Consider the following 12885-nt stretch of genomic DNA (forward strand, 5'->3'; position numbering starts at 1 on the left):
GTCTTGTCCTTCAACCAGCGAGGGGAGAGGAAATTCAAGCATGCCTCAGGCCCTGACAAACAAATGCCAGGAATCAATAAACACATGACAGGCAATACAAACTGTGGACTGTCATGTGGGAAGTCCACCAGATGCATAAGTGTTTTGTTTTGCCGGATGTCTAGCCCACATTCGCCGTACTTGAAAGCACGTGCTTCGCTTTTCAACGAGCTAAAAACCAAGCTTCCGTTTGTTCCACCACACCGTAGAGCAGAGCACGAGTTGAAATTATTGAGCGCCTGCGGTATAAGGAACACACTGCATCCATTGACAATTAATCACTTCTGCCAGAATGCAAAGAGTTTGATGGATCTGGTGGACTTGAGGTGTCACTATTCCACATTCCAACGCATCACACCACTTTATTTTTTGTAGGGCTGGCTCATCAGTTGGCTAACCTACAAAAACATTAGCCTATACTTTTTTTTAACTTCCTACAATGATGACCTAGCCTATATTTCATTTTAAATAACTCGAACATGGCAACAAACAGAAGTGCTGCGGTTGGTAATTCATTACATACGTGTACCTCCTGCAGCTGCGACCTTTGAGTTAGTGGCTATGACAGCGATGCCTGGATGGCAGCAGTCATTTTAGTGTGCTTCTCTAACCTGCAAACTCATCGATTTTAAAATCAAGATAATTAGAGCCTATAACGTTAACTGTATGTTTGTTTGGATATCAGTGCTTATACAGGGCTATTGACATTATTGAGCCGTAAGAAACACGGATCGATTAGCCCACTGGGCCACTACTGCGAAAAACACAGAGGTCTCAGGCGCACAACCCCTATATTAATAAAATAAAATTCTGCCGACTCCCCTCAATTACGCACTGATGGAATTGCGATAATCCCGTTTCTCAAATCAAATGGGTGTACGATAGCATTAGTAAGGTTTGGCCTTCCCTAAACAGCATAAATAAGCCTACATTATTAAACATGCGCATACTCGGCCGGATCACGCTGGAAAGAGGACTCACCGTGATCATCCTTCTCGCTTCTTTCCCTCCAAACTAGACCGCATGAGACAAACCGATATTGGGCAGGATAGGCCGAATTGAAGTCACTGGTACCGTTGACGGTTTGAATGGTCAGAATGGGGGACCAGTCCAGTGATGACAAACAGACATAAACGCACAATATCGCTCTCGTTGCGCCTCTTCTGATGTTTTCCTTCTCCTTTGCCTGCCTCTCCCCCTCTCTCCAAGCTTAGAAGCACCACCGCTCACACTCCTCAGTTGTCTTCTGCTCAGCATCTCGCAACTCCCTCTAGAGGCGCAGCTCTGTATGAAACAGTGTTTGGCTCTGTAGGAACCAAAACACAGCCTACGAACTCCATTGTTTTTCTCACCTGTCACTTTGTGCGTCGAGGAAAGGTCGTGATGGTTAGTTCCAAGCCAGATGCCAGATAAACCACCATCAAAATGCCCAATTCTTTCAAAAACCCTGTACACCAGAGAGGCCAATGCACTTTTCCCAATTCCTAAAAGACAACAAGATTGTTGTTGGAATTGGATGCAAAACAGTGAATAATGCCTCAAATGTAGTTGGAAAAATGTAGCCTACTCTGATGTAGCCAACTGTGATGTAGCCTACTGTGGTACAATATACTTTCTATCATGACCAACCTGTAACCTAAGAGTTCTTACCAGCAGATTACAAAGTGTGATAACTTACCAACAGAAGAGCTAGAGGGCGTATAAATCAAACCAAGTCGTGATGTTGGGCTGTGTAAGCATACAGTAATAAAGAGATAATAGCACACAACAGTATGCCAGTTATAGGCAGTGTTATAGCAACCAATCACAAACTCCTGATTCTTTGTCCTGATGTTTATCTAATGATCATACCACACACCAACGATTGTTTTGGTTAAACTAGAACAGGGGTGCACAGGTCCAGGTCCTTGGGGGCCGCAGTGTCTGCTGGTTTTCAGAGTCTGATTTTGACCTGGTTAGCCAGGTCTATCTCATAAAGATTTCCTCTCTTTCTCTCATATATATATATGACCCAACTCATCCCACGCTGTGTAAGGGCTATTTGACCAAGAAGGAGAGTGATGGAGTGCCTGATCAGATAACTTGGCCTCCACAATCACCTGACCTCAACCCAATTGAAGGAGAAGCAGCCAAAAAGTGCTCAGCATATGTGGGAACTCCTTCAAGACTGTTTGAAAAGCATTCCTCATGAAGCTGGTTGAGAGAATGCCAAGAGTGTACAAAGCTGTCATCAAGGCAAAGGGTGGCTACCTTGAAGAATCTCAAATATGAAATATATTTTGATTTGTTTAACACTTTTTTAGTTACTACATGATTCCATATGTGTTATTTCATAGTTTGATGTCTTCACTATTATTCTACAATTGTAACGGCTTTCTTCCGCTGAAGGAGAGGATGACCAAAATGCAGCGTGGTTAGTGTTCAACATCTTTAATAATGACGATAAATGAGAACACTACAAAATACAGAACAACAAAAGTGAAAACCGAAACAGTCCTATCTGGTGCAATGACACAAAGACAGAAGACAATCACCCACAAAATACCCAAAGAACATGGCTGCCTAAATATGGAATATGGTTACCAATCAGAGACAACGACAGACAGCTGCCTCTAATTGAGAACCAATCTAGGCAACCATAGACATACAAACTACCTAGAAAGGAGACAGCCCCATAAACATACAAAACCCCTAGACCAGGCTAAACACATAAATCCCCCGTGTCACACCCTGACCTAAGCAAAATAATAAAGAAAACAAAGATAACTAAGGCCAGGGCGTGACAACAATGTAGAAAATAGTAAAAAATAAAGAAAAACCTTTGAATGAATAGGTGTGTCCAAACTTTTGACTGGTAGTGTATACAGTGCATTCGAAAAGTATTCAGACCCCTTTACCTTTTCCACATTTTGTTACATTACAGCATTATTCTAAAATTGATTAAATACGTAGTTTTTCTCATCAATCCACACACAATACCCCATAATGACATAGCGAAAACAGAAATACCTTATTTACATAAGTATTCAGACCCTTTGCCATGAGACTCGAAATTCAGCTCAGGTGCATCCTGTTTCCATTGATCCTCCTTGAGATGTTTCTTCAACTTGATTGGAGTCCACCTGGAATAAATTCAATTGATTGGACATGATTTGGAAATACACATACCTGTCTATATAAGGTCCCACAGTTGACAGTGCAAGTCAGAGCAAAGACCAAGCCATGAGGTCGAAGGAATTGTCTGTAGAGCTCTGAGACAGGATTGTATCGAGACACAGATCTGGGAAAGGGTACCAGAACATTTCTGCAGAATTGAAGGTCCCCAATAACCCAGTGGCCTCCATCATTCTTAAATGGAAGAAGTTTGGAACCACCAACACTCTTCATAGAGTTGGCCAATAACGCAATGGTCACTCTGACAGAGCTCCAGAGTTCCTCTGTGGAGATGGGAGAACCTTCCAGAAGGACAACCATCTCTCCAGCACTCCACCACTCAGGCCTTTATGGTAGAGTGGCCAGACGGAAGCCACTCCTCAGTAAAATACACATGACAGCTCGCTTGAAGTTTGCCAAAAGGCACCTATAGGACTCTCAGACCATGAGAAACAAGATTATCTGGTCTGATAAAACCAAGATTGAACTCTTTGGTCTGAATGCCAAGTGTCACATCTGGAGGAAACCTGGCACCATCCCTACAGGCTCCCGAATGGAGCAGCGGTCTAAGGCACTGCATCTCAGTGCAAGAGGTGTCATTACAGTCCATTTTTCGAATCCAGGTTGTATCACATCCGGCCGTGATTGGGAGTCCCATAGGATGGCGCACAATTGGCCCAGCGTCGTCCGGGTTTGGCTGGGGTAGGCCGCCATTGTAAATAAGAATGTGTTCTAAACTGACTTGCCTAGTTAAATAATGGTTAAATTAAAAAAATGTATTATAATAAATTACGGTGAAGCATGGTGGTGGCAGAATTATGCCGTGGGGATGTTTTTCAGCGACAGGAACTGGGAGACTAGTCAGGATCAAGGGAAGGATGAATGGAGCAAAATACAGAGAGATCTTTGATGAAAACCTGCTCCAGAGCGCTCAGGACTTCAAACTAGGGCCAAGGTTCACCTTCCAACAGGACAACGACTCTAAGCATACTGCCACGACAACGCAGGAGTAACTTCGGGACAAGTCTCTGAATGTCCTTGAGTGGCCCAGCCAGAGGTCGGATTTGAACCCGATCGAACATCTCTGGAGAGACCTGAAAATAGCTGTTAAATGTGTGTTATGAACTAAACAACAAATCAAACCAAACTTTTCTTGTGCTGTGAAAAAAAGCAAGTATAAAGAGAATGTATGTGCTCTGTAACTGAGCCAATGCCTGTGGTGGAGGGAAGTGAAACGTTAAAAGGTCAAAGTCAAAAGAGCTGTGTTTGCCTTGCGCTCAGCTGACTGATGGCTCTGCCTCTGCAGCCGACCTGGTGCCTTTGGCATGTTCACTGTTGCCTGATAGTAGTACTGAGCAGTGCCTGCCATTTTTTCTGTTACTATTTGACTAGTTCCAAACAGTGCAAACTTACTGATAGGCTACACACCTTTTCTCTCACAAATGACACTCTCACCATCCAATGCACAACGAGGTAAAACATGCTTTTTGCAAGAAACAAAAAAACTAAAATATGTGTGTGTGTGTGTTTCTGTGTATGGGGGTGCCTGCCTGGCTGTCTGTCTGTTGGAGGGCAGTGGGGGGTTGAATAGAATAGATCGTCATCATTATATTAATGTCAGTCAGGGATCAATTCAATCCAATGGCTGCTCATTGATGAAGAGAACACAGTGCTCCCAATACTAAATGATTGACAATTCAAAGTTACACACCAAGCATCCCTCTTCCTCCCTGCCTAACAAACCATTCAGATCTGATTGCCAATACAAAGCATAGCCCAGCTGTCAATAAGCCACCACTTGTCTCCTGCTGTCATATCCACATCACGTGGGATCTGTTGACCACCAACATGTTGGGGCCTGGTGTCCTACAGTGCTCATCATCAGGTGATTGAAAGCTAGGCTGTTTGATTGTGACAGGCGTGAAACTCAGGAAATTGCCCCTGGATGTTCTTATGTCACCAACCACTGATATGTATCCATCACTGAGATTTGACTGCTTTCCTCTGGGGATCCAACTTACATCTTGCTATACATGTTTTTACCCAAATAAATTCTAATCAACTTACTCTCTCAATCTTTTTCTCTCTCTCTCTCTCTCTCTCTCTCTCTCTCTCTCTCTCTCTCTCTCTCTGTTGAAGCGAACCAATTGGTTTTAGAAGTTGCTATAGAAGAATCACTTTCTGCTCATCGCTGCTAGATGGTGCTGCAGGTCACAGATGTATTCAAACATTCTTTCAGTTTCTTCTCACCTCACTAATGGAACAATCTTCAGAATATCCTACAGTTGGACGCGTTTGTGCCTTTCTGTCAAATCAGATTGTTGATAGAGGATCATTTCAGTGAGGAATGTGGTTGTTTTTATTGTGTTTGTGTGTGTTTCCTATGCTCCTGCCTTGATTGTGTAATTGTATTTATTTGTATTGGTATTTATTATGGATCCCCATTAGCTGCTGCCAAAGAGGTGACTACTCTTCCTGGGGTCCAGAAAAATTAAGGCAGTTATGCCATTTTTAAACATTACAGAACGTTCAAAATAGATTTCACAACACACTAAGTGTGTGCCCTCAGGCCCCTACTCCACTATCACATATCTACAACACAAAATCCATGTGTGCGTGTGTGTATAGTGCGTATGTTATCATTTGTGTGTATACATGTGCCTATGTTTGTGTTGCTGCACAGTCCCCGTTGTTCCATGAGGTGTATTTTCATCTGTTTTTTAAATCTGATTCTATTGCTTGCAGCAGTTACCTGATGTGGAATATACTGTAATTCCATGTAGTCATGGCTCTATGTAGTACTGTGTGCCTCCCATAATCTGTTCTGGACTTGGGGACAATGAAGAGACCTCTGGTGGCATGTCTTGTGGGGTATGCATGGGTGTCCGAGCTGTGTGTTAGTTGTTTAAACAGACAGCTCGGTGCTTTCAACATATCAATACCTCTCACAAATACAAGTAATGATGAAGTCAATCTCTCCTCCACTTTGAGCCAGGAGAGATTGACATGCATATTATTGTTTGCTCTCTGTGTACATCCAAGGGCCAGCCGTACTGCCCTGTTCTGAGCCAATTGCAATTGGCAAACCTGCCTTGTTGATAGTGATGTTAAGGTAGAGCAACGCTTTATTATGGACAGACTTCTCCCCATTTTAGCTTCTGTTGTGTCAATATGTTTTGACCATGACAGTTTACAATCCAGGGTTAATCCAAGCAGTTTAGTCACCTCAACTTGCTCAATTTCCACATTATTTATTACAATATTTAGTTGAGGTTTAGGGTTTAGTGAATGATTTGTCCCAAATACAATGCTTTTAGTTTTTGAAATATTTAGGACTTGTAACGGCTTTCTTCCTCGGAAGGAGAGGCGGACTAAAACACAGCGTGGTTAGAGTTCATGTTATTTTTAATAAGAGAAACTAAACATGAACAGAATACAAAACAATAAACGTGGCAAAACCGAAACAGTCCTAACTGGTGCAGAAAACACAAAGACAGGAAACAATCACCCACAAAAAAACAGTGAAACCCAGGCTACCTAAGTATGATTCTCAATCAGAGACAACTAATGACACCTGCCTCTGATTGAGAACCATACGAGGCCAAACATAGAAAAACAACCTAGACATACAAAACATAGAGTGCCCACCCAACTCACGTCCTGACTAAAACAAACAATTAACACAATAACTATGGTCAGAACGTGACAGGACTAACTTATTCCTTACCACCCATTCTGAAACTAACTGTAGCTCTTTGTTAAGTGTTTCAGTCACTGTTGTAGATGACATGCATAGTGTTCTGTCATCCACATACTTTAGTCAAAGCCAGTGGCATGCCGTTAGTAAAAATGTTTAAAATTAAGAGGCCTAGACAGCTGCCCTGGGGAATTTCTGATTCTACCTTCATTATGTTGGAGAGGCTTCCATTAAAGAACACCCTCTGTGTTCTGTTAGACAGGTAACTATTTATCCACAACATAGCAGGGGATGTAAAGCCTTAACTGTCACGGTTTTCGTTGTCTGAAGAGGAATCGGACCAAAGCGCAGCGTGGTAAGTGTTCATGACTTTTTATTTTCACTGAACACTAAACAAAAATAACAACGCGAATGACCGAAACAGTCCTGTAAGGTGCAAAACACTAAAACAGAAAATAACTACCCACAAAAACCATGTGGGAAAAAGCTACCTAAGTATGGTTCCCAATCAGAGACAACGATAGACAGCTGTCCCTGATTGAGAACCATACCCGGCCAAAACAAAGAAAAACAAAAACATAGAAAAAAGAACATATAATGCCCACCCAAATCACACCCTGACCAAACCAAAATAGAGACATAAAAAGCTCTAAGGTCAGGGCGTGACAATAACACATGTGTTTTTACAGCAGCAGACTATGATCGATAAAGTCAAAAGCCACATTGAATCATCAGCCATTTGTGTAAGTGGTCCTGTGTGGCTCAGTCGGTAGAGCATGGCGCTTGCAACGCCAAGCGTCGTGGGTTCGATTCCCGCTGGGGCCACCCATATGTAAAAGTAGTGGCCCCAGCCGACTTGTAAGTCGCTTTGGACAAAAGCGTCTGCTAAATGGGATATATTATTATTATATTATTATTAAGTGCTGTGCTTGTTGAATGTCCTTCCTTATAAGCATGCTGAAAGTCTGTTGTCAATTTGTTTACTGTAAAATAGCATTGTATCTGGTCAAACACCATTTTTTTCAAAACTTTACCAAATGTTGGTAACAGGCTGATTGGTCGGCTATTTCAGCCATTAAAGGGGGCTTTACTATTCTTAGGTAGCGGAATGACTTTTGCTTCCCTCCAGGCCTAAGGGAACACACTTTCTAGTAGGCTTAAATTGAAAATATGGCAATATCATCTGCTTTTATACTCAGTAATTTTCCATCCAAGCTTGTCATTGTTGATAGAAAACTATAATTTGTTTGCCTCTTCCACACTCACTTAGCGGAACTCTAAATGACAATTCTCTCAGAATTTGGTCAGATATACAGTACTTGGATGTGTCGTGTCAGTGTTTGTTGCTGGCATGTCATCCCTAAGTTTGCCAATCTTACCGATGAAAAAAGCATTAAAGTAGTTTGCAATATCTGTGGGTTTTGTGATGAATGAGCCATCTGATTCAATGAATGATGGAGTTCGTCCTTTTTTCGCCTTTTTCACATTTTTCCCCCAAGAGTTCATTGAAGGTGCTCCAAAGCTTTTATTGACATTCTTTATGTCATTTGTCTTTGTTTCATAGTGTAGTTGTAATTGCATGGTCTTACCATGCAGGTCTGCCTTGGAAAATATACTTTGGTCTCAACTGGGACTTAATAATGGTTCCAGTAAATGGTATTGTAATGTACATGATAGCCTAACTAAGGACCACAGTTTAGCACGAGTCCAATGGATGCCAAAGAAGCAGTAGCTGCCATTATCTTCCATTTATTTTCCAAACGTGAACTATTCCAAATGAGGGGAAAGGGAGCAATAGCAAAGATCATGGCAATCCTCCTTCCTCCTCCAATCCTTCCTCCTGCACAGAGCCACACCCGAGAAGACGAGGCACAGTGAGAGGGTTTACTCCCGTCAAAATTTATCCACGATAAGCAGACCAATAAGCAGACCACTAGAACAAACCTCAGCACAGGTGAGCTGTGTATACTTATGACGAGCAGTGAGGTGGGCTGGGCGCGGTAATATAGGTGCGGCGCTGACCGGCGACCGGTGGTGCTGAAATCCTCTCTGGTTTGATCATGGCGCTGTCCATGGTGCTGAATGTTTGTGCGGCGGCACAGGGCACAATGGATTCACGCAGACAACTTCAGTATGTCGTTAGTAGGCCTTATTTAGGCTACCTGCGGCTTTTGACATAGGTTACTCTAAAAATTTACTGAAGAAAAAACATATAGGAATATTATGACCAACTGAAGAAAATATTATATATTTTTTAGATTGTGTATTAATCAATATATTGATTTAAGAGGAGATGACAATACGCCTTCATTTTTACCATTAAAGAAAATGCTTCAACTGACCCATTGCATGGTTACCACCAACCTCGACTAATGTAGGCCTACTCGAAATTCTACCAATAGATTAATGTTATCATGGTAAATTTGAATAGCTCTAAATCAAACAGAAATAGAAAAATCTCAAATATGTTACACCTGTCCCCAGTATCCACTTGGCCTATAATAGATAGATAGATAGTTTACATGTTTACATAGTTTACATGGTATTCCAAATGATGAAACACATCACTCAACCATGAATCATATTCAGTAGGAAACACTAATCCTTTACTTTTATTTAGCACACAGAATTGAAATAGTACTAAAACAATATTTCTGTTGTTATTTATTAAAAAAGAACATTTGCTCAAATGAATGACCCACATTTTATAATACCAACTTGAAAAACAGAATAATTTCATTTCTGCACGGATTAGCTGTTATGCCAATTAAGCAGCCTTCTGTGAGACCCTCTCATAGCGAGCACAGAGACAGAATGAAAGAGGGAGATAGAAAGAGAGAGAGAGACGGAGAGAGAGAGGATGCGACGCAAATATACAGGGATACTCTATCGAGGGCAAATGAGAGCTCATCGGCTAGTATAGTATACATCTTGACTCGATATATTTTTTTATAGTGATATATTTTTCCTTCCTTGATGCAGAAAATAAATTTTGTTTATCATATATCCACGTAGCTCTCTCGCCCCACACCCTCACCCTATTCTACTACGGTACACCCTCCCTCTTCCACTGCACATAGATGTAATGTTGGTATCAGCGTTTTTTCCAATAACCGATGTCTGTGTGCATCCCGCCTCCCTGCGCTCTCAAATAGATGGTGCAAGTCAAAATGTCCAAATCCTCCGCAGATCCACTGCCTGGTGTCGAAACAGGCTCACAGTCTCACAATTTTCAGGTAGGTCTCTTCTTTTTAGATAGCACTCAGCAAAGTAGAGCTTGAAAATGGTTAACGTTTTGCTACTTGTTGTTGAAATGAAAGCGTACAGCCTTGGCAATAGTTTCTACCTACGCCAGTGGAATATCGTTTTGAAACTGCCGATTGATGAAAATAAGCAAAAGGCTATGCCACACGATGGGATTATGTTATCCGTTTCATTCGATCGGTTATCTGGGCTATTTAATTGTCGTTATAAAGAAAGTCGGTAAGATGATTGATAGGTCTACAATGTTTATTGCTGAAGTGTGTTCTTCACTCACTCTGATTTCTAACCGCAATTCAGGCCTCTATTCTTCTGATTTTCAATATGTATTGTGAAATGGTGTTTTATTATTTATTTGAAGGCATTTCCTGCTTAAGATCTGCGTACAGTGCGTTATACTCAACCAAAAACAGATATCACGTGTCTTATATTTAACTGTTTTAACGTTTCATCTGTGGCGGGTAAGAAACCGTGAATATCAAGCACTTCTTGTTCGAGTAGATTGGCTCACCTGTAGCCTACTTATTTCAGCGCTTTTATGAAAACGCAATTGCAAAGGCACTCTAGCATCAGGTTTTGGCATCAAAGTAACTGTTGGGTGGGAGCTAAATCCAATCCAACGAGACTTTATTGAGTCGGGGATTCGTATAGATCTACAGTGGGCTGGCTGGCTGTACGTATAACAGTCTGTCCATATTCTGTATTGTGAATGCATGTCCATTTTCACCCCCCCCACAATTTTTTTAAAAATAAAATAAACTTATCTACCAATAAAATGCTAAGCTCGCACTCACAGGGTAGTCCAGATCAAGGTGTGCCCAATTGCCTGCATGGTTCATGACTATTTACAGTTCTGCGTCAGCCTTTGTCCCCAATAAATACATTTAATCAATGGTTTGAGAAATATCATCCACTACTAGACACGTATTATTATCCAGACAGTCATTACATATGGGTCATTCCACGAAATGAGTACCTTTTGTGTCCCTTTGATATTTTAGGTAGAAATTGTGCACACATATTGTATTTTAAAAACCTCATATTAAATGAAATTCACTTTAATATGGTCCACATGGACATGTTTCAGAAATTCTGATTTTGAATATGAATAAAGACTTGCTAAAGTGCCCAAATTCAGCATTTTGATTTGTCCCTCAGTGACTTGTAGGAAGATTCTAAACCACTTATCCCCAACGTTTATCTAAGTTTCGTTGAAAAGCCCCTATTATTACGTTGCTTTGACAAAGTCATTTCTGAAGATTATAATTTATTCATTGTAATTAGAGATTCAAACCTGTCTCTTATTTTTAGGTCAACCCTGTTACGTGAACTGAACTCTCATTTTAATATGTTGAAACTATTCTTAAAAATAAATAAAAAATAAAAAATCTGAAGGAGCAATGAACATCTAATAGTGAAATGTGGTGGAAAACTGACCGGGTTGAGCATAACAATTGCCACTTCCTGTTGCACACAACAAGATTCCCTGTCACAGAAGGAAGAAATTGTCATCCCTGTTACTTAATTTGACACTTAATAGGCACTTAAAATCGTCTTTTTTTTTAAATCGCACCTCTTAAAATGCACCGAATTGGTGGAACAACCCATATATCCAGCCAGACGAATAGTTTGTTTTAGACATTGATCTATCATACCTTGTAATAGGATTTGAGAAATTGAGCTATTTGACAATGCACTTGACTTGTTCTAGTCTCTATCTATAGAAATACATGAGTAAACATGTACATGATATAACATATATATTAAAGCCACTCATTTCAGGAAAGGGTAATAGGCTAGGTAAAAATGACCAATCTATAGCTCTGCATTGCAGCCATAACACTGGTGAATGCTAGCAGGGTGAAGCAACAGCAAGGTTTGTTATAATGCTCCCAAAGCCTAATATCTTGTACCGTTGACTATCCCCTCTCTTCCCCTCTCTACCCATTTTCTCTTCTTTTCTAATTTCTCACTCTCTTTCATCCTTTATTATCATTTCTCTCACTTTCCTCTTAATTCTCTTTGTTCTTAATGCCCCTCTCTCTTTTTAAAACTTTGTCCTCATCTTACTTTACACCCCTTTTTCCCCCTGTCGTTTTATGTCATTCTGATTCCTGTCTCATCTCTCGTTGCCTCCTCTCTCTTCCTTTCCTTTCTCACCCCTCTCTCCTCTGCAACAGCTGCCCAGGAAGTTGCCTAAGAGGAAAAGTCGGTTCAAACGTTCGGATGGCAGCACGTCCTCAGACACCACCTCCAGCTTCATCAAAAGACAGGTAACTTTAGAGTTCTTCACTAGCTCCTGTTGCCATGGTCAGTGTGCAGTGTGAATGGCATAACCAAGGATCTTGTGTCAATTCAACACCGTCATACCACATTCCACAAGCACTAACGAAACAAAAGGGCGTCGAGATACTTTTCGGTTTAGGTTTTTGAAAGTGGCCATTGCCTTGGTTTTATTCTCAATCTTATAGTAACCAATCACTGCGATGTCTTTATTATGAGGCGTTTTATTTGGTTTAATTCACAATAGGCTGCTGAAGGGAGGAGGGCTCATAATAACGTCTGGAATGGAGTGAATGGAATGGTACCAAACACAGGGACACCAGGTGTTTGATGAGTTTGATACCATTCCATTGATTCCGTTCCAGCCATTACTATGAGCCCATCCTCCCCGATTAAGGTGCCACCAACCTCCTGTGGTTGAATGAGCTTTTACTGGTAAACCATTTGAATGT

At 41.1% G+C, this 12885-nt stretch overlaps 1 protein-coding gene and 1 pseudogene across 2 annotated transcripts in view; one reads left to right on the top strand and one right to left on the bottom strand.

The window, feature by feature from the left end:
- The window catches only part of LOC135504622 (adenylate cyclase type 6-like), a 50242-nt pseudogene extending 48981 nt beyond the window's left edge, over nt 1–1261 (bottom strand).
- An 8772-nt stretch (nt 1262–10033) lies between these two features.
- Nucleotides 10034–12885, top strand: part of cacnb3a (calcium channel, voltage-dependent, beta 3a) — a 30773-nt gene continuing 27921 nt past the window's right edge. For both annotated transcript variants that reach the window (XM_064923357.1, XM_064923358.1), the window contains exons 1-2: nt 10034–10125; nt 12331–12423. In XM_064923357.1, the coding sequence (XP_064779429.1) occupies nt 10045–10125; nt 12331–12423 (174 nt within the window). In that variant the 5' untranslated portion in view covers nt 10034–10044. The remainder of the gene's footprint in view (nt 10126–12330; nt 12424–12885) is intronic.

Source organism: Oncorhynchus masou, chromosome 18, assembly GCF_036934945.1.
Source record: "Oncorhynchus masou masou isolate Uvic2021 chromosome 18, UVic_Omas_1.1, whole genome shotgun sequence".
NCBI lineage: Eukaryota > Metazoa > Chordata > Actinopteri > Salmoniformes > Salmonidae > Oncorhynchus > Oncorhynchus masou.